Genomic DNA, 26,845 nt, shown 5'->3' with positions numbered 1-26,845 from the left:
TTTAAAATAAATTTTATTTGCAAAATAAAAATAAAATAAAACTAATCTGAATCAGGTTCCTTCTTCTTCCTTCTTGACCCTTTCGAGGAAGTCCCAGGCGCTGTGCTTTCTCTGCCATCCTCAGTCTGCTGGGTCAGCCACTCCTTCTCGAGCTGTTTCAGCATGTCTGCAGTGAGCAGTCCTTGCTGCACCAATCTGGAAGCAAGGGATCTTTCTGCGGCACTGGGGCTGGGCCGCTCAGCCGCTTTACTCCCTAAAGTTTTGGCAGCGCGCGTCCTTCTTGCTTGGCTCTTCAATGTTCCTGGCAAACGAGACCGGCTCTCGGCTGACAAGTTCTCCAAATTCAACAGCTTATGTGTCTCTGAAATTTTAATTAGTTTGGTGATGTTGTGTACACCCTCTTGAATGATGCCATCTAGTTCTTTCTGGAGGTCTCGAACAAGGTTGGCATCTGGAAACATATCTATAAATCGATAGCTGAGAAAAAGACATATTACATTAAAGCAACAGCTCTTATCACAGTAGCTGAACTAATATAACAATCTCAATGACAAAACTACATCTTGATACTAATTAATTGCAAATATTCTGGTTTTGCAAAATTTGTCCAGTGTCTTTGCTCAACTTTTGTCTGCCCCAACACACCCAAGGAATACATCATTACGAGGATGGGTCACCACTCCTACCTTAAGTGAGTCCAATATGCTCCCCTAGTGGGACATGCCCCTCCTTGAGGATCACGGATCTAGAGCAGTACAGCTGGTCCTCAAATAACAGTGTGACACTGTTTCATTATAATACTGATGAGATGCCACAGGAACTTAACTCTTGCCTATATCGATTAGCTTACAGTAAAATTGGTTGTTACACTTCCTCTCGCTTTAAGTTGCAGGACCTATCAACGTTAATTGAGGATTTTGTACCTCTCGAAAGTTCCTATGTAAATGAATCACCTGGGGAATCTTGCTGAAATGCAGAATTTGATTAAGTCTGACATTCTCTATTTCTAATAAGCTTGCACTCTTTGAGTAGCAAAGATCTAATGGACCTTCTCACTTATCTTAACTAGAAGCATAAGAACTCTTTAAGTCATTTTTGGAATGAATATAAACCAGGCTCAACGGCCTTTATGGATACTAAACATAAAATAAAGCACCCTGCAAGTATGTGCCTAATTTGAAAGAGCAAAAGACCATTCACTAAACTTTTGATTTCCCCTATTACTTAGAAAAATGAGAGCACATAAAGGAATCATTTGATACCTTAGCCACAGGTAAAGATCCAAAACATCATGGACAGCTTCAAGATCCATGAGGTCTTTAATATTCTTAGGTGGAAGCAATGGCCATTTAATATATCTGCGTAACCACGCAAAGGTCAGGGGCTCGTTCCTGCTATACTGCCTGGCAAACTGAGAGAAACAAAAGAAAAGAGTTTAACAAAAGAATCAGAATTCACTTAAGCCTGTAATTAGGAAAAAAGCGAGTACAACAAATGTTAACTGTGATTGTGTTTCAATAAGCAGGCTGGTTTCTTTCCTTCTTTATACTTTTCTGTATTTTAGAAAACATTTAATATTTTACAAAGGTAATTTTTATAAAAGGTGGGGCAGGGACATTCTTTTTTACAAAACCACTGTCCCCAGAGGCCATAGATGGGACTGAGCTCTTCTAAAGCTCAGTAATAATGGAGATCCAGGACAAACCTCTAGATGCCACACTCTAACCTTTCAACAGAACACAGAAGCAACTGTTAAACTGTCCCTACTCCTTAGTGAAATGCTTCTGCTTCATTAGAATAATTTGAAGAATGATGTAAATGGGATCAAGGCCAAGGGTTCAAGCTCCATCCAGGTCAGTCTGCAGCATTTAAGACTTTGGCCCTGGCCAGTTTGGCTCAGTGGTTGGAGCGTCGACCTGCGGTACAGAGAGACCCGGGTTCGGTTCCCGCTAAGGGCATGTACTTCGGTTGCAGTTTGTCCCGGGCCCTGGTTGGTCGTGCGGGTGGCAGCCACTCGATGTGTCCCTTCACATCGATGTTTCTCTCTCTCTCTCTTCCTCTCTCTCCCTCCCGCTCTATCTGAACAAAAAATGGAAAAATGTCCTCGGGTGAGGATAAAAAAAAAAAAAAAGACTTTGTTCCATAAGCTTCAGCCCTATGCTGGCGAATGCTCTAACAAATGCTAGCTCTAAGAAACATAGGTAAACACCTGGGCAGGGAAGACCTCTAAGACATAATAAGTGAAAAAGAAAACAGCAAGTTGCAGAATAATTCATATAACAGTTATGGGAAAACACACCCACCCAAAGAAACTAGAATTCCTGTATGTGCACCTATGTAGGCAAATGCAACTGAAAGGTCTGCGAGAATTCATGCAAACAGATCACAGTTACGTCATAAGACTAAGACTGGGGGAGGTAGCCCAATTTATCCTATCTGTAATGTTTTAATTTTGTGCAAAGAGAAAGAATTTATGTAATTTAAAAATAGTTTTAAAATAAAGCTAGAAAGAGAGTTGATAAAAACAGAGCTAATACACAGAACGCTAAGGTCTATAAAAGAGATGGCAGCGAAACTACATGAGTCAGAAAACGATTCAAAGAGGAGACCTCTGGGATTAGTGCGGTGGCGAGGGCACTCCAGACACAGCAGCAGGGAGGACAAGGGCCCAGAGAGGCGAGTGGACACAGCTTCCACCGCCCTTCCCTGGCCCCCTTGTTTTGGTGAATCCTGTATCCCCAGAATTCAGTGATTTGTATCCCTACTCAAATGAGTTAAAGGAAAAGGGACTGGAACTCTGGCACCAAACTCATACAAGACAGCATTCTCTGGTTCAGTGTCTTATGGTGAAGAAAACTGAATACTACGGCCACTACTAAACCCCTGGTCCCACTCCCTTCCAAAAATGTTAACCAACACCAATAAGAAAAAAGTGTATCATCAGGTAAAGACCCCCTTCCCTTGAAAAAACTGTATTTAATTATTTTTGTTTTAGCTTATTCACAAAGACTACCATGTAAGCCCAAATACAAAGCGTTCTCCTTTCCCCAAAAAATTATTTGTAAGAAAAAGAGTGTCACTTTATATTTAAGTTCGTACATAGTATCTCATATTAAAGGATAGTCTCCAATTGTTTTATTTTGAGTAACAAAGTACTGCTTAGAAAAAATACCTCAACCTAAAACTTAAAATATCCTGAAAATAAAGGCTTACCTGTAACAATGAGGAGCAGACAAAAGGCTGCTTCTTGTTGATAGGGGCTGTGCAGAAAACATACCTCACTCGTAGACCTAACGGAATATGCTGGATCAACTCTGCAGAAAATTTAAAATCATCCATATTGCAGACAAAATACTGCCCATCAACTTGTGAAAAGTCTACAAAAATATCCTGGGGGGTTGAAAAGATATATTAAATTACTAGACTGCCTAACTGGGCGTGAATAAAGAACTCAAATCTACAAAAGACAATCTCTTTCACCCATAACAGACTTCTAGAAAGGCCTGCCTTATTCATTGCCTCCTCACGCTAATAGATTCCTCCATAACCTTCCTAACCTAAAATACTCAGACAGAAGTCCCAAAAGATTTTGAAAGTTTTCACTTTCAACATAAACTTCATAAATAGCAACTTCACAAAAAGATTCTATCCATTCATGCCCAAGAGGTTAACTAGTAATTATCTGACATATCAACATTTTTGTTTTTATTCTAATTTTGGAGAGGGGGGATTTTTTATGAGTTTGAGCCAAAACTGATTATAGCTGCAGGGAAGCGAGATCTCAAATGCTCCAATTTTTTATTTTTCAATTACAGTTGACATACAATATATTAGTTTCAGGTATACAACCCAGTGATTAGACATTTAATAACTTACAAAGTGATCACCCCGATAAATCTAGTACACAGTTATTGTAATATTATTGACTAAGTTCCCCACGCTACACTTTGTATCTCCGTGACCATAATTACCAATTTGTACTTCATAATCCCTTCAACTTTTTCAATTATCCTCCCAACGCCCCTCCCATCTGGCAATTGTCAAAAGATTCCCTGTATTTATGAGTCTGTTTCTGTTCTGCTTGTTTGTATTTTAGATTCCACATATAACTGAAATTATATGGTATTTATCTTTCTCTGTCTGACTTATTTCACTCAGCATAATACCCTCTAGGTCCATCCATGTTGTTGCAGATGTCAAGATTTCATTATTTTTCATAGCTTAGTCATATTTCATTATATATATGCACTACTACTTTATCCATTCATCTACTGATGGACACGGAGATTCAAAGGACAGATAAAGAGCTTCCCAGACAAAAGCTAAAGAAGTTCATCACCACCAAATCAGTATTACAAGAATGTTAAAGGTCAAGAAGAAGAAGAGAAAGAAGAGGAAGAAAATATCAAAGATAAAAGTAATAAAATGGCAGTAAATATATCTATCTATCAACAATGACTTTAAATGCAAATAGATTGTTCTGCCGGTATGACTCAGTGGATTGAGCATCGTCACATTGCCTGAGAGGTCCTGGTTTGATTCCCAGTCAGGGTACATGCCCAGGTTGCAGGCTTGATCTCCAGTGGGGGGCATGCAGGAGGCAGCTGATCAATGTCTATCTCTCACATCAATGTTTCTATCTCTCTCTCCCTACCTCTCCCTCTAAAAAATCAATAAAATATATTTTTTAAAATGCAAATGGATTAAATGTGTCAATCAAAAGACACGGTGGCTGAATAGATAAGAAAATAAGACCCTTACATATGCTGTGTACAAGAGACTCACTTCAGATAGAAAGACACCCATAAACTACTAAAAGTAAAGTTATGGGAAAAGATATTTCATGAAAATGGAAAAAGAAAAAAAAAGTTTTATGGTACCACAGTGGCCTATTTGGCTCAGCGTTTAGAGCATCGGCCTGTGGACCAAAGAGTCTCTGCCCTGGTCGGGGTCTCTCTCACATCAATCTCTCTCTTTCCCTCCCCTCCCTCCCACTCTATCTGAAGATAAATGGAAAAATACCCTTGGATGAGGATTTTTTTTTTAAAGTTGTGGCCCTGGCCGGTTTTGCTCAGCGGTTAGAACGTCAGCCTGTGGTCCAGAGAGACCTGGGTTCGGTTCCCGCTAAGGGCACGTACCTCGGTTGCAGTTTGTCCCTGGCTCTGGTTGGGTCGTGCGGGTGGCAGCCACTCGATGTGTCCCTTTCACACTGATGTTTCTCTCTCTCCCCCTCCTTCTCTATCTGAACAAAAAATGGAAAAGTGTCCTCGGGTGAGGATAAAAAAAAAAAAGTTGTGGTACTAATACTTATACTAGATAAAATAGACTCTTTTTTTTTGGTATGTGCCCCTAGTGGGAACCAAACCCGGGACTCTATGGTCCGCAGGCCAACGTTCCAACCACTGAGCCAAACCAGCCAGGGCTAAAATAGACTTTAAAACAAAGGTTATAACAAGAGACACAAAAGGACCCAGCAATTCTACTTTAGGGTATTTATCTGAAGAAACCCAAACACTAAATCAAAAAGACATATACATCCATATGTTCACTGCAGCATTGTTTACAATAGCCAACATATCAACATTTTTAGAAAAGAGATCTAAGAGTGATTTTCTACTTACAATGAGATTAGAAAGTGTTGTGTCAGGGAGATGATAGGCAAACATTTCAATCTGTTCAGCAGTTGGATGAAGACCAGCTGCCTTTAGTAAAAGAAAAAAACAACCATAAGCTCATTTTTTTAAAAAAAGAACAAGTTTTCCTAAGTCAATTCAAACTAAAGTCCTATATAAAATTTGAGTAAAAAGGAGAAAAGCATCATTTTCCCATTTACTACCAATTAGGAAAGTAATGAGATGATTTAGTAAAACTAACCAATTATACCCACCGAGTAATTAGTCAATATTTTCACATTTTAGTCATATTTCAAAAATCTATGATGGCTCTGGCCAGTGTTCTCAGTGGTTAGAGCATCAGCACATGCACCAAAGGGTCACTGGTTAGATTGGTCAAGGGCATGTACCTGGGTTGCAGGTTTGATCCCCAACCCTGGTCAGGGCATGTGCAGAAAACAACCAATCAATGTCTCTCTCCCTCCCTCCCTTGCCCTCTCTCTAAAAATCAATAGAAAAAAAATAGTCCAGCCTGTGTGGTTCAGTGATTGACCCATGCACCAAGAGGTTGCCGATTTGATCCCCAGTCAGGGCACATGCCCAGGTTGTGGGCCAAATCCCCAGTGGGGGGCATGCAGGAGACAGCCAATTGGTGTTCTCTCTCACTGATGTTTCTCTCTCTCTCACTCTACCTTCCTCTCTCTCTAAAATAAATAAAGAAAAAAAATTATTTAAAAAATCCTCGGGCCCTGGCCGGTTTGGCTCAGCGGTTAGAGCGTCGGCCTGCGGTCCTGAGAGACCCGGGTTCGGTTCCCGCTAAGGGCATGTACCTCGGTTGCAGTTTGTCCCCGGCCCTGGTTGGTTGTGCGGGTGCAGCCACTTGATGTGTTCCTTTCACATCGATGTTTCTTTCTCTCTCTCTGTTCCTCTCTCTCCCTCCCACTCTACCTGAACAAAAAAAATGGAAAAATGTCCTCAGGTGAGGATAAAAAAAAAAAAAAAAAAAAAAAATCCTCGGGTGAGGATTAATAAAAATAAAAAATAAATAAAATCTATGATGCTCTGATGGAGTACCAAAATGCTTTCCAGGGTTTCAATTCTCTCCACTGAACAAAACAAACAGGAAAACCCAACTGCTTTAACCCGGACAATATGTGTATACATACACATATACATACATACATACATACATACATGAAAAAATGTCTAAACTGGAGGTCAGTTATCTCTTGAACTCTATATTGCAGTTACGAAATGCCTACAGGTTAAGTGGTAAGACAGAAAAAAGAAAGGGAGTGGGAGAGGACAGGAGAGAGATATGAGTCACGGTCAGAGAAAGTATGAGCACAGGAAATGAGGTACTGAACACAGGAGGGAAATGATGTGTCGTTAAACTGCACTCTTAACAAAAGCTACAGAAATTATTTCAACCTCAGCTTTCCTCCAGGAACTTTTCCTTGCATTATCTCATTTATATTCCCCTTTACCTAAGGTCACTGAAAAATGAGAAGAGCTACATTTAATAAAATTTCCAGGCAACTTTAAATTTTAAGTTAGTTTAAAATGGAACACTTCTGCCTCATTAACCACACTAACCCAATCTAACCTTGTCCTTATTGGCTTGAAGTTGTATTGCTTAGTGCTGTTTCTGCCCCACACTCAAGGGTTTCTTCTCCATTCAGACTTCTGGCAATTCTTCAGTCTGCTTACACAGCTGAGCGCCCACCTGAAGCAACTGTGCCCTACCTCCACCCGCTGCTAGATTCCAGGAAGAACTAAGGAAAATCAGATTCACTAAGTTTGTTCCATCTGGACCTTTCACTTGTATACCATTCTTGACTGGGCAGTCTCCATTCCTCTCCAAGGCAATAAGTACAGCTTTCTTGACATAATTTTCAAGGTATAAAAATTTTCTTTTGCTTATTTGTTTCCAGGTATCTGATGCAAGAGTCTGGAAGGAGGGTGAAGGATGGAATGACTGTAATCCAAAGAGAAGTAATTAACCTTACCGTTATAGGGTCCACAGGCCTATTCAAAATTTCCTTTAATAAACGGAGGTCTTCTCGATTCATTGTTGTAACCTCTCCTTCTTTGTATTTCGAACTGAATCTACCAGCTCTGCCGGCAATCTGCAAGGCTTGAGAAGTGGTGATTGGTTCTATTTCTTTCTCTCCCTTTTCATTGATACTGGGCTTTATAAGGGAATAAAAAATAATTCTTCTTATGCTCCTGAAATAGAAATGAAAGTGATCTCACAGATGAAAATCTCTCCATCATTTGGGTCTCTGCAGAAATGCTCACTCAATTCTAGTTGAGGCCTACTTGCAATCTTGCCCACTGTTTTCAAAACAAGGAAAAGAGGTTTGGTGGTAATTCTTTTTCTTCCCTTTAAAAAGTATTGTTCAACAACTGTGTAAATTTACTAAAATTCATCAACTTGTACTTTTACAAAGGGTGAACTGTAAGGTATGTAAATTATACCTCAATAAGGATACAGAAAATAGCTTTTTTACAAATAAACCACACAAAGTATTCTCAGGCTGCTTTTAAAAGCTGGCTGCTATTAAAAGCTTCAGATCGTTTTTTGTTTTTGTTTTTTAAATTCATTCCCCAGAGAGGAATATTTAAACTAACGCTGTTATCCCTACACAGTAACAGCTAGCCCCTTCATGTATTATAGGCACTCACACACAACTTTGTTGGCTGAGAAACTAAAGTAAGGTGATATAACAGGATAGCAGCAGGGCGAAGCACTCAAAGTCCTAGAGTTACGTGATACTTTCTTCGTACTCCCTTAAAAGATGTAAACAAAATAAATCTCAGATCTATACAATAATACCCATTCTCCTAAATCAAACTGTTTGGTCATTCTAATGCCAACTAGAAATTTTTTAATTGCCATCTAAACCACTGAATATCCATTGTTATTGTTAAAAACAAATCACTTACAAATTAAGTCCCATGCCAATTGCATCTGTAGCAACCAGGATTTTGCACGGATCATCAGGATCATTAAACTTTTTTGCTTGAGCAAGTTTGGTCCCTAAAATAAAAGTTTATATTGAATCAGTGTTCTTAATCTTTTACTGTATCATACTAAGTACATCTTGGAAACCCTCACCTCCTACTTTTTATTTTTATGGATAAATTTCTTATTGTTTTAAACATTTCTTTATATCCTCAAATTTATCCTTTAATATCTCCTTTAAACACCCCATACCACACTAGCCTTATCATTTCTGAAGACACATAGTAACAGATATCAGGACTACAATTTAGAGAATATTACCAAGTTCACATTTTAATGACATTTCTTTAAGAAACTCATCAGCTCAACATTTAAAATAGAGTCTAATAATAACAGCAAATAATAAGAGCTAGAAATAATTAAAATAATTCTATCCCCACCAAGATGACTAGAGAAACATTTATTTTATATGACCTATAACAAATTACTAATATATCAGCATCTTAACTCAATATATTTGACTGTGTTTTCTATACATATCTAAACATAAATAGCAAAAAATAAGATTTCCTATTCTGTCATGATGAAAGCCAGTCATTACCAGGTGGGAGGCTGCCATATATAACAGCTGATTCCAATCCCCGAATTTCAATCTGTCGACTCACAGAATAAATATCATTCTTGCTGAAACAGACAATGCAGTCCCCAGGCCGAAGGTTGTCTAAAGATTCTAATGCATGATCCAGCACAGAAATGGGTGTAAGCCTCTTATAGTTCCGAACCTTTAATAACGACATGATATTATAAAATAACACACCTAACTCAACTTCTTCTAACAATTAAGTGAAAAACTTGCAAACATTCAAGAGTAGCTAAAAGCTGACAAGTTCTAATGTTTTTCAAGGGGAAATACCGAAAAGCATTTAATTTAGTATGATAAATGTTACCATCAGTTCTCATTGCTATTTCTAAATTAATAAAATACTAAATAGTATTTCATAAATTTTCAAAGCACTTTCATATACATTTGATTTTCATGGCAACTTGATAAATTCAGAAAGGTTATTAACTATTATTTTCTTTTATGAAAAAATAAAATAGAGCCCAATAAAAGATCAGGTCTGAAGAGGATTGTTCCAGTTCTAGCCTTCTGTGATTTGCTAAGAATACAAACTAATACCAGCAAAGGCAAGACTAGAACCCAGAATTTCTTCTACTACATTCCACTACCTCTCTGAAAGCTGAGCACAAAACTAAAGTAATGGACCAATTTTTATATATTTCTTCATCTTATTATAAAACTCTGATTAAAAAAAAACAAAAAACGAAAAGTAGGATTAAAAGAAAACCAGTTACTTCCTACTCTAGGAATTTGAGAAAGGGATACAAACTATTTCTAGCAATTAGATCAAAGGCTCCAATTATCTGACATTTGAGACTTTAATTTTTTTTTCTTTGATATTGAGAGAGAGAGAGAGAGAAGAGAGAGAGAGAGAAAAGAAGAGGGAGAGAGAGATAGAAACATCAATGAGAGAGAACATTGACTGGCCGCCTCCGGCAAGGTCCCCACTGGGGATCAGGCCTACAACCTGGGTATGTGCCCTGACTGGAAATCAAACCAGTGACCTCTTGGTGCATAGGTCGATGCTCAACTACTGAGCCACACCAGCCAGGCTGACATCTAAGACTTTAAAAACCATGAAATTCTGCCCTGGCTGGTGTGGCTTAGTTGGTTGGAGCATTATCCCATACACCAAAAGATGGCAGGTTCCATTCCTAGTCAGGGCACATACCCAGGTTGCAGGTCAATCCCCAGTTAGGCAGAGGCAACCAATCAATGTTTTTCTCTTACATCAATGTTTCTTTCTCTCTCTCTCTCTCCCATTCCTCTCTCTTAAATAAAGAAAAATAAATAAAAATTACAAACTTTTGCTGAGCTTCAAATTTCCAACATTCCTGACTTATTTCATTCTAAAGAGATCTGCTGCAACTCCAGAAGGTTTTGTCAAGAGAATATGAAGAATCTCCTGTACTTTTGGAAGACTTACGTGTGGTGGCCACCCTGTCAGAACTTCAAATATGAGGGTCAACCAAATATGTATTATCTAGTCAACTACAAAAAAATAAAGCTTTCTTTTTTAGTTACGTTCTGACTTTGCCACTACCTGGAGCCTAAGAAGCCACTGCCTGGGTACTCTGGGCTATTTGCTATGCCATCTTGAGAACAAAGTATATAATCTAATACCTCCACTTCCTCCCCAGTCGTGTACAAAAGCTCTGTAACCAGGTCAATAGCAGCAGCTTCTCCACATAAATGGACCTCTTCAGCACAGAGTCCTGTTAAATACAAAAATCACAATTTAAATAACTTTAAAGACATAAAATTGAAAATATGCAACACTTTATACAGCACTCTATATATGTGTGTGTACACACACACACACACATTTTTTTTTAATCCTCACCCGAGAATATTTTTTTAATAATTTTTTGAGAGAGGAAGAGGGGAGAGAGAGAGGAAAACATTGATGTGAGAGAGAAACATTGATCAGTTGCCTCCCATAAATACCCCAACCAGAGATGGAACTAGCAACCAAAGTATTGGCCCTGAACAGGAATTGAACCCACAACCTTTTGGTGTATGGGATGATGCTTCAACCAACTGAGCCACCTAGCCAGGGTTAGCAAAAATATTTTAAGTTTGTTCCTATTGCTTTACAACTTAACCAAATTTTTTCATCATTATCTCTTTGATTCAATATACTGGGCAAAGATTATCTACATTTTTATAAAACTCACGGATTTCAAATTGCTTTGGCCAAGGTTTTGAGTCTACTAGAGGGTGATCCCAGCCAGGACTAGAACTTGGCATTTTATGATTAGCACTTACATTAGCCCCATACTTTTGTTTTTCCAATTAGCCTCCATGGAGTCACTGAGGCGCCTCAGAGACTGGGGGCTGGATGGCAGAAGGAACTCCAAGCTCCTTACCCCTTAGCAGATCCACTTTCATCTATTTTACCTTAAGGCTTCAATGAATATTCTTTATTTGAAGAAAGAGTTGAGCTAATTGTTTTTAAATCTGAAAACACCTGCCCTATAACATGCTGATCAAAAATTCACTCCAGCCTTGGCCAGTAGCTCAGTCCTCCCGATATGCCAAGGTTTCACGATCTCCAGTTGGGGCACATACAAATAATCAATGAATGCATAAATAAGCAGCACAACAACTGATGTTTTTCTATCTCTCAAATCAATAAATTTTTTTTTATTCACTCCAATATCAAGCAGTAGAAACATTCATCCATGTCCGTGGACCTCAACAACTCTAATTCCAGGAGCCCATTCTAAATAAATAATAAAATAAATGAATAAAGAGCTATGGTCATAAAGATTTTTTCCTGCATTATTAATAATGGGGGAAATGTTAACTCTGTGGAAAAAATTAGAGTACAGTTCTTCAAGGGAGAATATGCAATATTAGTATGTGGTACAAAATAAAGGTCTGAAACAACAGAACTGAAAAAAGCAAGATACAAAATTATATAGTCACAAAATTGGCATGAAACACACCAAAATCTTAATAGTGGTTGTTGAAGATATGGTAAGATTAGAACATTTAACTTTAATTTAATGGTTTAGCTAATTTTATAATAGAAAAAATGGACTTCCCGTTATTTAAATCATATTTAGAAAATAAAACTCAACACGTAGCTGACTTTTTAGTTTGATTTGTGTCAAAAAGAAAGAATCTAGCTGGCTCTACTTGGCAACATCAAACAGATAAATGCATCTCAGTGCAGATGTCACAAAGCACAGGTTTTAGAGCATTAACACCACCAACCTAGAAGTGCTCTGGTCCAGGCCCATCCTCTGGCTGGGTCTTTAATCATTTGAATTTCATCAATCACAGCCACTTCATCTTAAAATAAAAAGTTATCATGAGCAACATAAACTACTTAAATAAAATTTATTATAAACAAATTACACCAAAATTCAAGCTTTCATCGCCATCATAATCATTATCACCATCGATCACAAAGTGCTTCTTTTCTGGCAGTCTTGTTCTAAATGCTTTACAATTCTAACTCTTTTAATCCTCATAACAAACATAAGAGGAAAGTCATCATCTTCATTTTACAGAATAAAGTGAGGCACAGAGAAGTCACCTGCCCAGGAACACAGTATGTACAGTTAAGTGTAAGATCAAAAAACATGAAATTCAAACCTGGGCCATTTAGCTCCAAAGTCCAGACTCTTAACCACTCTACAGCACTGCCTCCCAAATTAAGCAGGTTCATTTGTCCTATTTCCTGCAATCTCAGAGGTAGCCTGGAGAATCTGCCTAATCAGTACTAACACACCTACACAGCAGACGGAAAACGTATCTCTGATTCCAGGAGCCAGGAATAGATAGCCCTGCAATAAATGAGGCATCTCTACCACAGGAACCCAGACAGGTGTGAGAAGCAGAGAGTAGAGTGGAAAGTGTAACTCCGAGTTCTAGCTATGCTTATTCTTAGGAAATTTAAGCTCATCACTATAGCAAAAATTAGTGCCTCATTTTATTTTCTAATGCCAAAATGCTTCCAACCATATTATTTTATTCTCTAAGTTGTATAAATTATATTTTAATTTTCTTTCCAAAATACCAAGGACTTAAAAACACATTAAATTTTTAAAAATTTAATATGCCTGCAATAACAATTAAGGAACAAAAAAATGTTAATTTTATACTGAAATACCATCAGATTAAAAATTACTTATTGTGCCCGGCCAGCATGGCTCAGTGGATTGAGTGTCGCCCCATGGACTGAGAGGTCCTGGTTCAATTCCTGGTCAGGACACAAGCCCGGGTTGAGGGCTCGATCACCGATGTGGGCGTGCTGGAGGCGGCCAATCGATGTTTCTCTCTCCCATCGATGTTTCTATCTCTCTCTCCCTTCCTCTCTCTAAAAAGATCAATAAAAACACTTTTTCTTTGACCTCACCCAAGAACATTTTTGCATTAATCTTCAGATAAAGTTGGAGGAAGTGAGGGAAGAAGAGAGAGAAACATCGATGTGAGAAAGACACATCAACTGGCTGCCACCCACATAACCCCAACCAGGGCCAGGGACAAACTGCAACCAAGATACGTGCCCTTAGTGGGAACCGAACGCAGGTCTCTCTGGTCTGCAGGCCAACGCTCTAACCGCTGAGCCAAACTGACCAGGGCAAAAAACACATTTTTTTTTAAAAGATAGTACACACAGCCCACATAGGGGCACACCAGGAGAACCCAGCTCGGGTGAATGGGAAGGCTAACCCCCTGGGCCCTACAGCACACCTACTACACAAGGCCACTCTACCAAGTGTGGGAGACATAGCAGCTCTACCTAATACACAGAAACAAACATAGGGAAGCAGCCAAAATGCAGAGACAAAAAAACAGGTCCCAAATGAAATGGAGGCAAGCAAACTACCAGATACAGAGTTCAAGACAATGGTTATAAGGATACTCAAGGAACTTAGAACTTCAATAGCATGAAAAACAACATAGAAACCATAAAATAGAACCAGTCAGAAATGAAGGATGCACTGACTGAAATAAATAAATTAGAGGGAATCAACAGTAGAGATGAGGCAGAGAATCAAATCAACTATCTGGAATACAAGGAAGCAGAAAAAACTAAAATCTAAACAGCAAAAAGAAAAAATAATCCAAAAAAATGAGGATAGTGTAAGGAGCCTCTGGGACAACTTTAAGTGACTAAAATTCACTTCATGGGGGTGCTGGGTAAAGAAAGAGAGCAAGAAATTTAAAACCTATTTGAAAAAATAATGATGGAAAATTTCCCTAACCTGGTGAAGGAAAAAAACATTTAAGTCCACAAAGTACATAGGATCCCAAACAAGTTGAACCCAATGAGGCCCATACCAAGACATATCATAATTAAAATGTGAAAGGTTAAAGACAAAGAGAATCTTAACAGCAAGAGAAAAGCAATTAGTTACATACAAGGGAATTCCCATAAGACTGTCAGTTGATTTCTTCAAGAAAAACTTGCAGGCCAGAAGGAACTGGTAAGAAATATTCAAAGTGACTGCCTTGGCCGGTTTGGCTCAGCGGTTAGAGTGTTGGCCTGCAGTCCAGAGAGACCCAGTTTGGTTCCCGCTAAGGGCACATATCTCGATTGCAGTTTGTCCCCGGTCCTGGTTGGGTCGTGCGGGTGGCAGCCACTCCATGTGTACCTTTCACATCAATGTTTCTCTCTCTCCCCCTCCCACTCTATCTGAACAAAAAATGAAAAAATGTCCTCGGGTGAGGATAAAAAAAAAGAAATATTCAAAGTGATGAAATGCAAGGAACTACAACCAAGATTACTCTACCCAGCAAAGCTATCATTTAGAATTGATGGACAGATAAAGAGCTTCCCAGACAAGAAAAAGCTAAAAAAGTTCATCACTACCAAACCAGTATTACAAGAAATGTTAAAAAGAGTCTTCCTGAAGAAGAAGACGTAGAAAAAAAAAAAGATAAAAAATATGAACAAACAGCCATAAAAAAGAATGAAATCTTATCACTTGTGACAGCATGGATGGACCTAGAGGGTCATGCTAAGTGAAATAAGTCAGTCAGAGGAAGAAAAACACAAAAATACTTATATGTGAAATCTAAAGAACAATATAAACAAACAAAACAGAAACAGACTCATAGATATAGGGAACAGACGTATGATTGGCAGATGGGAAAGGGATTAGGGGACTAAATGAAAAATATAAAGGAATTGAGAATTCAGATTGGTAGTTACAAAATAATCATGGGGATATAAAATACAGCATAGGAAATATAGTCAATAATAGTGTAATAACTGAATCTTGCCAACTGGGTAGTGAAAATATCAGGGGGAACACTCTGTAAAGTATATGATTCTCTAACCACTATGCTGTACACCTGAAATATAATACAAGTAATTCTGGGGGGAAATGAGGGGAGAGAAGAAACTGAACTGAGGATTGGTACAAAGGCAACTTCATACCTGTTAACATTTTAGTTATTTTTTTTTTTTATCCTCACCCAAGGACATTTTTCCATTTTTTTGTTCAGCTAGAGTGGGAGGGAGAGAGAGGAAGAGAGAGAGAGAAACATCAACATGAAAGGGACACATCGAGTGGCTGCCACCTGCATGACCACCAGGGCCGGGGACAAACTGCAACTGAGGTTATGTGCCCTTAGTGGGAGCTGAACCCAGGTCTCTCTGGACCACAGGCCAATGCTCTAACTGCTGACCCAAACCAGCCAGGGCAACATTTTCGTTCTTTTAAGAGAAAAAAGGAAAGAATATTCAAAAGTAAACATGACAGAAAATTTTGGGCATTTATTAGTAAGAACAGATACTAGGTATTTGTTGTACTATCCTCTTCGTCTCAATTTTAAATTTCGTTATAATAGCCCGGCCGGTGTATCTCACTGGTTGAACATCAACCCATGCACCAAGAGGTTGCCAGTTTGATTACCAGTCAGGGCACATGCTCAGATTGTGGGCCAAATCCCCAGTGAGGGGCATGCAAGAGGCAGCCAATCGATGTTCTCTCTCTTCGATGTTTCTATCTCTCTCTCCCTCTCCCTTCCTCTCTGTCTCTAACATCAATAAAGAAAAAAAAAATTAAATTTTTTCACAATAAAAAACATGTCATATGTTCATCAGTATTTAAAAATATTTTAGCCCTGGCCGGTTTGGCTCAGCGGTTGGAGCGTCGGCCTGCGGTACAGAGAGACCTGGGTTCGGTTCCCACTAAGGGCACTTACCTCGGTTGCAGTTTGTCCCCGGCCCTGGTTGGTCGTGCAGGTGGCAGCCACTCGATGTGTTCCTTTCACATCGATGTTTCTCTCTCTCTCTCCCTCCTGCTCTATCTGAACAAAAAAAAAGAAAAAAAAAGGAAAAATGTCCTCGGGTGAGGATAAAACAATAATAATAATAAAAAACAAAAATAAAATATTTTAGCCCTGGCCGGTTTGGCTTAGCGGTTGGAGCCTCGGCCCACGGACTGGAGAGTCCCAGGTTCGGTTCCCGCTAAGGGCATGTACCTCGGCTGCAGTTTGTCCCCGGCCCCGGTTGGGGTCGTGTGGGTAGCGGCCACTCATTGTGTCTCTCTCACACTGATGTTTCTCTCTCTTCCTCCCTCTCTCCTTCCCGCTCTATCTGAAGATGAATGCAAAAGTGTCCTTAGGTGAGGATTAAAAAAAATTTTTTTTAATACTTTTTAAAAAATGATGTGTACATACAAGGAGTTGTAACACTGCACATCTCAACAGTACAAGCGACGTGGGTAGCCTGCTTCCCATTTGGATCTATTGTCACGCGCTCTTCACCTGTTACCAAGTCACAAGGCACACCCTAGGATGACAAAAAGAAACCTGGAATTATTTTCCCTTTGAAAACAATTGCAAAAAGACGTTTTCGATGTTTAATAGAGAATACCTGAAACAAAATATTGTCAACCCTTTAAAAAATTTTTTTCATAAAAAAATAAAAGCTACTCTCTTACAAAACCTCCATAAACTTGGAACATCCGAAGGCAGCTAAATTCTCAGGTAACAAAAGCATGAGAAATTATAGCAGTTTCACTTTTTAACTTTGTATGTTTCTATACTATTTTATTTTAATAAACTGAACATGAATTATTTCTATATTCAAAAAGAATATTATAAATAAAAATTAAGAAGTTACAGTCTTCTAATATGATTCCTTGAGAAGGACCAACATCAATGCTATCTGTGGTGTATTAGAGTGGTCAACCACCCTGGTTCACCCAGGACTGAGGGGTTCCCAAAAATGAAGGACTTTTGGTGCTAAATCTGGGTAACTCCAGGCAAACTGGGATAGTTGGTTTCCCCAGTGGCCTGAAACTGATCATGAATAAACATCAGACATATCGAAACTGAGTGACAGTTTACAACACAACTGACCTGTAGTAGTCTTCCAAAATATAAAGGTTATGAAGACAAAGGAGGACAGACTAAGAAATTGTCTCAGATTAACAGAAATTAGAGACATGAGAACAAAAAAAGTGTGAAACCCTGGACAGAACCTGGAAGTCAGGGGCAGTGAGAGTGTTGTTACTGTTATTAGACAATTGGCAAAATTTGAATACAGACTGCGGATTACATAACAGTAGTCTATCAATACTAAATGTCTTGCTTTAGATAAATATCCTGGGGTTATGTAAAAAAAAAATCTGTGTTCTGAGGAAATATTTTTGAAGTACTTAAGGATAAAGAAGCAATTATGTATGAAAATTACACACCTTATTCAGAACAAAAAATAGAGAATACAAATTACCTTCCAAAACTGGTTAATCTCACATTATAATCATAATAAAACAATGAACCAAATATCAGCCACTTTTGTAAAATGATGCCTCAGACCACAGGCAGTCCTTTTCAGGTTTGAAAAGGTGGCTTCAGTCTTTATCATTAGTTCTAGTTGATAGTATCAGAGGTTTAATCTAAAAAAGGTAAATTAAACACCACAGAGTAATGGTTAACTCTGAGGAGGCAAAGAAGGGGGTTCAGAGTTTCAACTATATCAATAATTTATTTCTTAAAAAAGTAAATAAAACAAGTTTGGTAAAATGTTAGAATCTGATGGGAATTGAGTAGTAGGTTTATCTGCATTATTCTCAGCATAACTCTGTACATGTGAAATATTCGGTAACACTACATTTCATTCATCCTAATACCCAATTTTTTTTTTCACATTTTAGTATCTCTGAAATCAGGACATCTTAATAACTGATGGTATGTCAGAATTCAGTTGGCAGTACTTTTTCTTTCTCAATTATACATAAAATAATAGTACATCTTACAACTGATGGCTTCTTAGTTACAGTGAAATATGGCAATTTTTGTTAACAGAGGGCATACTACATATGTATTCCACCCTTCCATCTTCCTTACCTGCCCCCCCACAAAATTAACAAGAAAAAGCAAATATTTGGTAACACACTGACTTCAGCATTACTCTTTTCGAAGATCTCATGTGCCAGTAATTTTAAAGGGCCACAATACACTCCAGATTTTGCTGACAAGTATTTCTGGATTGCATGATAAGTCTTTCCACTGTTTGTAGGGCCTGAATGGAATACTATCTTCCGCTGTATGGCTCTGGCTTCTGGGTACCTAAAAGATGAGTAGGCAAACAGCTTAATCTCATTAATATCAAAATTCATCTTGGCAAAGTTCTCAATTGAAAAAAATTCCAATGAAACATCCTCTTAAAATTCACAAGGTAAGTTAATTAAATGACGAGTGTCATAGCTACACTAAAATAATGACAACTTTCCAAGAATGACCTTTACTAACTAGAGGACAGAAAAATTCAAATGCAAATTAATTTATTGGATATTTTTGCCATTGTACAAATCCTTATTCTTCTGTAGTTACTAAAAATAAGTTTAAACTACTATTAGTTCCATATATATGTTCCCATGATTCCACAGCTCTAAACACATGATCTCATAAGCAAATATTCCCAGGCTTCTGAATTTTAGTGTATACAATATAATAACTGAATCTTCTGTTTCTGGCCATGAGGAGTGGTACTGGACCTGCCCTCCCACCATAAACAAGTACAAAACTGGACAAAATATATGCAGTAGCTGCTTGGGGACATGGACAACAGGCAGTGCAGGACTACAGCCCTGGAAGAATCGCACACTTGAGATGAACCCTGCTGCACCCCAGGAGGGCTTAGGGAGGTGGAACCCAAGCAGAGCACAATAGTCCCACTGAGCTGAGCAGCAAAGAGCAAATTCAGAGTTGCTGAAGCAGCTGAATTTTAAAGGACAGAGCATGGAAGAAAAAAGGGTGCAGTGAAGAGGGAGCCTTAAAGTCTGTGTGGGAGTTCCCAGTGGGTCCTTGATGAAGGGCTGGGTTAAACATGTAGAGAACAGCTTGCTAAGGATTTGAGCAGAAAGTCTCAATGAGGAGGCAAAGTACTAGGAAATATTGGACTTCTAGCCACAGTGGTTGTGAAAGAGTTCATTAACACCCCAGGCATTCAGCTGAGACCCTAGAAGGGCCACACCTGAATTGTAAGGACAACACCCTAAAGTTAAGGACTACTCTAGATCTGCAGTAATAAAACCAACCTAAAACTGACCTGAATCAGGATAAAGGGAGACACCAGTTCACTGCCAGAATTAACTGCCTCTTTTTCTAGGGAAAACAACACAATCTGGACTCTTAGATTTATCATCCAGAATATAATAAAAAATAATAATAATCACTAATCTCCCAAAATGAGAAACTGAAAATTTCAAATTCACAAATGAAGAAACTAACCAATTAGGTGGTATTCTTAAGTCACTGATTTTACGTAGATCATCCTTACATTCCAACACAGGAAATATCTGTTTTGCATGTCTCAAGAAAAATGGAAATAAATCATCCACATGAGCTGGAAAATAAAACACTGCATTAATAGGTACAATCTACATGTTATCTATAACTACACTTAGTGAAATCTTTTTTTCTTAGTGAACTATGTTTCGGGGACAATGCCAGGATAAAAAGAAAAACCCCAGAGCAAGGAACTCTACCCTTTTCTGAGATCCTGCTTTGTCTTACATCTTCCTCCTAATTTCACTTTTATTTTCTAGGAAAACAAAAAATCGGCTGCCAACCACCATATTCTACTCATTCAATGCAAGCAGGTAAAGATCGGCATTGGTGAAAGATTAATTAAAAAATAAAGAACCTGCCAGGCTGGTGTGACTCAGTGGATTGAGCATCGTCCCATGGACTGAGAGATCCCGGTTCAATTCCCAGTCAGGGCACATGCCTGGGTTGCGGGCTTGATCCCCAGTACAGGGTGTGTAGGAGGCAGCTGATCGATGTTTCTCTCTTTCTCTCCCTTCCTCCTTCTCTTAAAAAAATCAATAGAAACCTATTTTAAAAAGAAAGAAAGAAAGAACCTGAAAGTATACGTTAGAGAGAAGGCTTGTGGTTACTGAAGAGAAATGCAGATGCAATAACTTTTTAAACTAGAGACCACTTCAAGACAAAACATGAAAGTGACTGATTTCTCAACATGAAGTCTCCACACCTTAGTGGCTCTGAGGAGGGTGGGGCCATGTCCCACTCTGCTTTGGATCCAGGTTCAACCTCAGTGCCTGGCACAAGGTAAAGATCTAGTAATCAAATACATTTAAAATATATAACAAAAGCCAAGCTGCCTATGGAAACAAAATAATGATGTTCTTTTTTCTTTTATGGCAAAAACTGTCCTGATATGAGGGAGAAAGCAGTGGTAGAAACAGGTGGAATCTGCTATGTATTAATTCTGTCTTGTGTGAGAATTCATTTCACTGGGGCTTATATTAACACATGGCAAAGAACAGATGGTGAAAGATCAAATCTACTTTCAGTCTAAGACATATGGGTGATTTAGTTAACTAGCTCAGGGACCTCGTATAAAAGCAAAAGGACCTGGACAGCCTCCTATGCAAGCACTAAATTATGTACAGAGAATGTCAATAGGGCCTATTCTAAACAAATAAGCCCTGACTAAAGGAAAAAAAAACATAAAGTATGGGAGGAAATAGTATCTTCAACAGGATTTTTAAAAATCTCTATAAACACTTGCCTGCATTGAAGCAAATATCATTCAAAATAATGTGAATGTCCACATCCAGGGACTGAGACTGCATGATATAATTTCTAAAGCTTATGAAAGCTTGGTGGAAGAGACGAGCTGTAGGAAACACAAAATCAAAATAGGCAGGGCTTAGATTTCATTTTTCATTTTAAAAAGTATATATACATATCACACCTAATTAATCAAAGTGCCTTTTTTTTGTTTGTTTATCAGACCTGGGCTAAAACTGAAATCTTAGCACAACATGAAGGAAAGCTGAACACACAGCTCCTCTGCTGTATGGCTCATCAGGTACATTTTGCCAATCTTCTGCTCAGATAGAAACAAAGGTCAGGGACATCCTCCACATCACAACTATGTTCTCATGTCCAGGCCACAAGGTGCTACACAATACTGTCAAAGCTATAATTTAAAAAGACAAAATATCTCTAATGGAATGTTACTAGCATTACCATCAAGTCCATAATCAGCCCCCAGTTTCTGAATTTCTTTCCTCTTGTAAAACTGGTCTAAGATCTTCTTTACTTCATCTGGAAGAAAGATATCAATATTTAAAATTTGTTTTTTAACATTTGTTTTCCAAATAGAGAAATGCTCAAAAAGCAAAAGAAAGTTGACATCATAACTCAAGGCAGCAGTTTACTGAGCATCACAAGAACTTCAAGGTTTTATTTGGTCACAAGCTTTTTATGATTTAATAGTGAGATGGAGTGCCTACAAAAAATTATAAAGTCAGACAATGCAATACTCCTGTTACACTGCAGAGGAATAAGCAAGGTGCTACAGGATTAGACACCGCCTCTAGCCTTCATCAGGCCACTTTCAGATAACCATATTCTATTTTGTTTACTTATAACCATTGTGAACATCTGATATCTAGAAAGACAACTAATACTGCAACGACCAGACCATTATGCTTCTATGCAAATAACTTAAGGAGCCAGGGATGATCTTCAGTTTGAAGATGGTTTTAGGGAGAACAGATTATACTTATCTTTTTCTAGATGATATAACTAAAGTCAGTGAGAAGTAAGAAAAGCAGATTTCAGTGGAATTTAGACAAGAGCTTCCTAACAACTAGAACAGTGAAAAGGGGCTACCTCACAGAAGTGCCAGCTCCTTGTCACTGAAAGTACTTAAACAAGGCTTAAATGACTGTATTTCAAAGGTGATGGCAGAGAAATTACTGTATTGTAGGGGAGACTGAATTAGATGCCTGCTGAACTAACATGCCACTATGAATCAGTATTTCAAATATTTTATAAAAACTTTAATCAAGCTGAGATTATGCCATTGAACATGTTAAAATATTACATATTACATTATTCTGTAGAGATCAACATTTTACTGATCGAGCCACACACTGCATTCCTGGGAATGTAGTAGGCAGTTAGTCAGACATGATGGGCCAGGTACAGAAAGTCACCAGGATGGAAAGCCATGGGTGCCTAGCAATGGGCAAAACTAGGAAAACGAAGACCTCATCCCCAGGGTAACCTTTTCTCCCCTAGTATATGGCTGGTTATGCAGTTTAGACCCTTTGACCTTTCATATCAATGGTCATGTGGCTTGGACCCTCCTTTGACCTTTCCTCCCCTGGCATGCCCCTAGTCATGCAGTAGACCCCCTTGGAAGAGAAACGAGGGGCTGAAAAGTGGCCTCATTTAACTCCCATGCAGGACCTTGCACATCCATGCCCTTAAGCATTAACACCAAGAAAAAACATCTAGGCCTCAGTTGTATTTCAGCTTCAGACCCAGAAAAGCAGCAAAACCAGACAAGCCATGCCATGGCTGAAATCAGGACCAGCTGCTGAATAATGATCCCCTGCCATGATGTGACAATCAGTGGAAGCCATGATCCTGAAAGGACACACCTAGTTTGTTAATATTAATTATATGAAGAGAGCAAAAGGGAGGCCAGACATTATAAGCATGGCCATCTGACAGCTTCACCAGGAAGTTACAGCTTCATGCTCCCCAGGGAACCACCAGTCCATTCCCTGTAGATCACTGGTGGAAGGGATCAAACAAAGGGTGTATGAGCACATGCTCAATAAAATCGGGGTGATGTAGGTAGGGAAGGAGTTTGCCTGTCAGTCTAGCCTGGGAAAAAGATAATTGGCTAGAGGGTGGAGCAGCAAGCACACAAAATCTTGAAGTTATAATCCCCAGATCAAGAGTTCCCTCTCTGTTGCCCTCTGGTTCCCCCTTACTCTCTCTTGCTCCATGACCCACACTCACCTGCCATGTGGCCTTAAGCAGTCACCTGGCCCATTGTCATGTGGACTCTACACGCAGGATGCTGAACTGGACTGTACTTTTAATATGAAACAGAAACTCTGGGCAGTGGCCTTAATCCTGGCCCTTCTGAAGACAAGACTGGACACTTTCCATGGCAGGATGGGCAGATGGGACCTTGACAGGGAACTCTCTTAATTTTACATCCCCAATAAAGCTTTCCACGAAACCTCATCCTCCCATGGGGACCTCAGGAAATTCTTTTACCCATGGTACCCCAAGAACTTCACACCCACCAATAAACTTTTTTTAAAAAAATAGGTTTTTATTGAAATTTTTTTAGAGATAGAAACATTAATGTGAGAGAGAAACATTGATTGGCTGACTCTCGGGCACGCGCGCACACGCACACACATACACACACCCACTGGGGACTGAGCCCTGTGCACTGACCAGGAATTGAACTGGTATCTCTCAGACCATGAAATGACACTCAATCCACTGAGCCACACCAGCCAAGTCCACCAATATACTTTCTAAATAAACTTTCTCTTACAGTTTGAATCTTGGCTCTGAATTCTTTCTTAGCCAGAACTCAAGGTCAGAGGTTGCTGAACCAAGTTCCAGTCTGACTCCACCTGTCTAATACCTGGTGCCCTGTTGCTGCCAACAGGAAGGCAGATCAAAATTGAAGACAGAGCCCTGGTCGGTTTGGCTCAGCGGTTACAGTGTTGGCCTGCGGTCTGGAGAGACCCAGGTTCAGTTCCCACTAAGGGCACGTACCTCTGTTGCAGTTTGTCCCCAGCCCTGGTTGGGTCATGTGGGTGGCAGCCACTCGATGTGTCCCTTTCGCATCGATGTTTCTGTCTCTCTCTCTCTCTCTCTCCCTCCCAACTCTATCTGAACAAAATATTGAAAAATGTCCTCGGGTGAGGATAAAAAAAAATGAAGACAGAATCTTTGCCCAGGATACAGAGAAAAACCAAGTAGTCTATAGGTCTACCTCCCACAAAGGTACCAACTGCATCTTCATGTAGCCTCGATATATACAATAGTCACTGAAGAAATTAAGCCTGAATGAAGCATCCACTAATAAAAATCTATTCTGCAGAATGAGGAAATTTCAAAATGACTGGTTTAGCCACTATATTTGCCCACTAAATGTGACACATACATATCCCACCACTGGTAGTTATCCTGATATTTCTGGGTTTCTGCTACTTTGTATCCAATGGGGGTGAGGCAAGATAGAAAGAGTTAAGGAAAAATCCAGAAAAGTGGAGTGAGCTCTAAGAATACACTGGACCACCAGAAAGATGAGTAAAGTAAGCCTGAGACATTGCTGGAGATAAAAATGACAAAACTGAAGCTGTCCTACTTCAGGCACATGATGAAAAGGCAGGGTCCTTTGGAAAAGACAATAATGCCAAGATAAATAAATGGCAGCAGGAAAGAAGGAAGACCAAATATGAGATGGATTGACTCGATAAAAGCAGCCATAGCATGAATCCATAGGAGCTGAGCAGGGCTGTTGAGAACAGGACATGGTGGGCATCACTCATTCATAGAGTCACCAGGAATCAGTGACTAAACAGCTCATCACACACATTAACACTGGTGTCACTGAAACAAAAAAGAAAACCAAAACAAAAAACCCTACAAAAAGAAGAAAATACCCGTGTCATTGAATATAAGATGTACAGAATATTGTTCTAGTAGTAGAAGAACTGCTGCTGAACCTTTCACATAATCACAAATGGAAATAGAAAAAAAAGTAGGTGCTCAGCCGGGCTGGTGTGGCTCAATGGTTGAGCATGGACCCATGCACCATGAGCTCACCGATTGATTCCCAGTCAGGGCACATGTCCAGATTGTGGGCCTGATCCTCGTGGGGGCATGCAGGAGGGGCTAGTCTATGTTCTCTCTCATCGATGTTTCTCTCTCTCTCCCCCTTCCTCTCTCGAAAATTCAGTAAAGAAAAAAAAAAAGTAGGTGCTCAGTCAATGACAAAGAATCCTGAAAGAAGTCCTCCTCTGGCTGTTAACCGCCACATTCCCTTGCCCCTTCTCGGAGGCAATAATTCTGGACGGCAAGGGAGGAACAAAGAGGGATGCTAGAAAAATCAGTCGTCCAAGTAACGACTCAAAAGTGGTGAGTCGTCCTATCACAAGAGGGTTTAAACCACTGAAAGAAAAGGAGAGTGAAACGGAAAAGGCCGCTTTTGGGTGTCATATTAAAGGATCAATCAGACACAGTCCCAGGCCCTCAGGGGCTCACAAGCCAGCGAGGGAGGCAGACACTGGCAGGCACGATGACAATGTTGGAGGGAACCTCGGGTCTCCAGGGGAAGGGGGTGCGCCTTCCTCAGGGCCGCACCTCGCCCAGCGGACACCGCCCCGCCGCCCCGCCAGCTCCTGCACTCACTCTTGTTCAGAGGACGGGTTAGCTCAGCCCCGACGTCGCCATCTGCGCTGGGGCCCTGAGGTTTCACAGTCAGCGGCACAAACAAGGACGTGTTCGGGGCTTTGGAGCCTCCTGAGGCAGAGGAGGAGGCGGGGGCAACAGCGGGAACGCGCCCCAGAGTCCCGGGAAAAGGGCCAACGTGGGCGCGAAGGGCGGAGCAGACGGCGGCGCGATGGCCGGCGTGGCGCCCCGCCGGGAGCCGAGCCCACAGCAGGGCACATCTGGGAAAGGACATTTACGGACCGCAGGCCCCGAGGAACACTGGCTGGAGCAGCGCGGGGACACGGCGGTTGACAGTGACGCACACCGCCAGCGCCTATTCTCCGGAAAGACCCAGACCCCGCAGAGGAGCTGCCCAGGAAAACGCTCGATCAAAAAGAAAAAGTGCTTGCAATAAGATTGCGCTAAAGGAGGGAAAGATTAGGAATGAAAACTAGAAAAGATAAGTTCTTGTTCTCTCTCTTTCATTAGATATCGGGGACAGATTTCTCTAAAAAAAAAAAAAAAGAATCAGGCACGTTTGGGGATGTCACAGGTGAGAGGAGGGGCCTGCGTAGTGTGTCACGTGACGCAAGCTGGCCGGGTCAGTAGGCGCGTGTTTAGAAGCACGTGGGCAGTGCAGCGGGCAGCGGGGGCGGAGGTTGCCGGAGAAGCAGTTGCGTGTGCTGTGAGCATGGCTTGTGTACTAGAACGCTGGAAGTGTTTCCCCAAGGGTTTCTTGGAGTACTAATTTTCGTTTTCCGATACAGTGGCATTAGAGAGCATAATTCGATCTGCTCTATAGGAACGTTGCCAAGGTATTTGGTTGGTCTAGTTTCTTGGGTAAACGTCGTGTATAGGTGTGAAGTACTTTAACACTTTTTAAAAAATCCTTACCTAAGGATATTTTTCCATTGATATTTAGAGAGTGGAAGGGAA

General features: G+C 39.9%; 1 protein-coding gene across 1 annotated transcript; it reads right to left on the bottom strand.

Moving 5' to 3' along the window:
* SUPV3L1 (Suv3 like RNA helicase) lies at positions 1-26,228 on the bottom strand. The gene is made up of 15 exons (XM_036265760.1): positions 25,889-26,228; positions 21,677-21,754; positions 21,213-21,320; positions 19,910-20,024; positions 18,577-18,745; positions 16,850-16,961; positions 12,425-12,502; positions 10,826-10,917; positions 9,182-9,362; positions 8,562-8,655; positions 7,622-7,841; positions 5,622-5,702; positions 3,214-3,390; positions 1,263-1,411; positions 1-477 (listed from the first exon to the last, which is right to left on the bottom strand). The coding sequence occupies exons 1-15, from the start codon at positions 26,160-26,162 to the stop codon at positions 42-44; spliced, it is 2,364 nt and encodes a 787-aa protein (XP_036121653.1). The 5' UTR covers positions 26,163-26,228; the 3' UTR covers positions 1-41.
* Between the last annotated feature and the right edge of the window lie 617 nt (positions 26,229-26,845).

The sequence above is a fragment of the Molossus molossus genome, unplaced genomic scaffold, assembly GCF_014108415.1.
Source record: "Molossus molossus isolate mMolMol1 unplaced genomic scaffold, mMolMol1.p scaffold_m16_p_17, whole genome shotgun sequence".
Lineage (NCBI taxonomy): Eukaryota > Metazoa > Chordata > Mammalia > Chiroptera > Molossidae > Molossus > Molossus molossus.
Note: the sequence above shows the minus strand (reverse complement) of the source record. Positions and strands in the feature narration are given on the sequence as shown.

Bases quoted from the DNA above. Each gene is read 5' to 3' on its own strand.
- SUPV3L1 (XM_036265760.1), bottom strand. From the start codon at position 26,162: ATGTCCTTTCCCAGATGTGCCCTGCTGTGGGCTCGGCTCCCGGCGGGG. The intron at 20,025-21,212 runs GCAAGTGTTTAT...TTTATTTTCCAG, and splicing joins TGATATTTGCTTCAATGCAG to CTCATGTGGATGATTTATTT. The intron at 8,656-9,181 runs GTAATGACTGGC...CTTTTATTTTAG, and splicing joins ATATGGCAGCCTCCCACCTG to GGACCAAACTTGCTCAAGCA.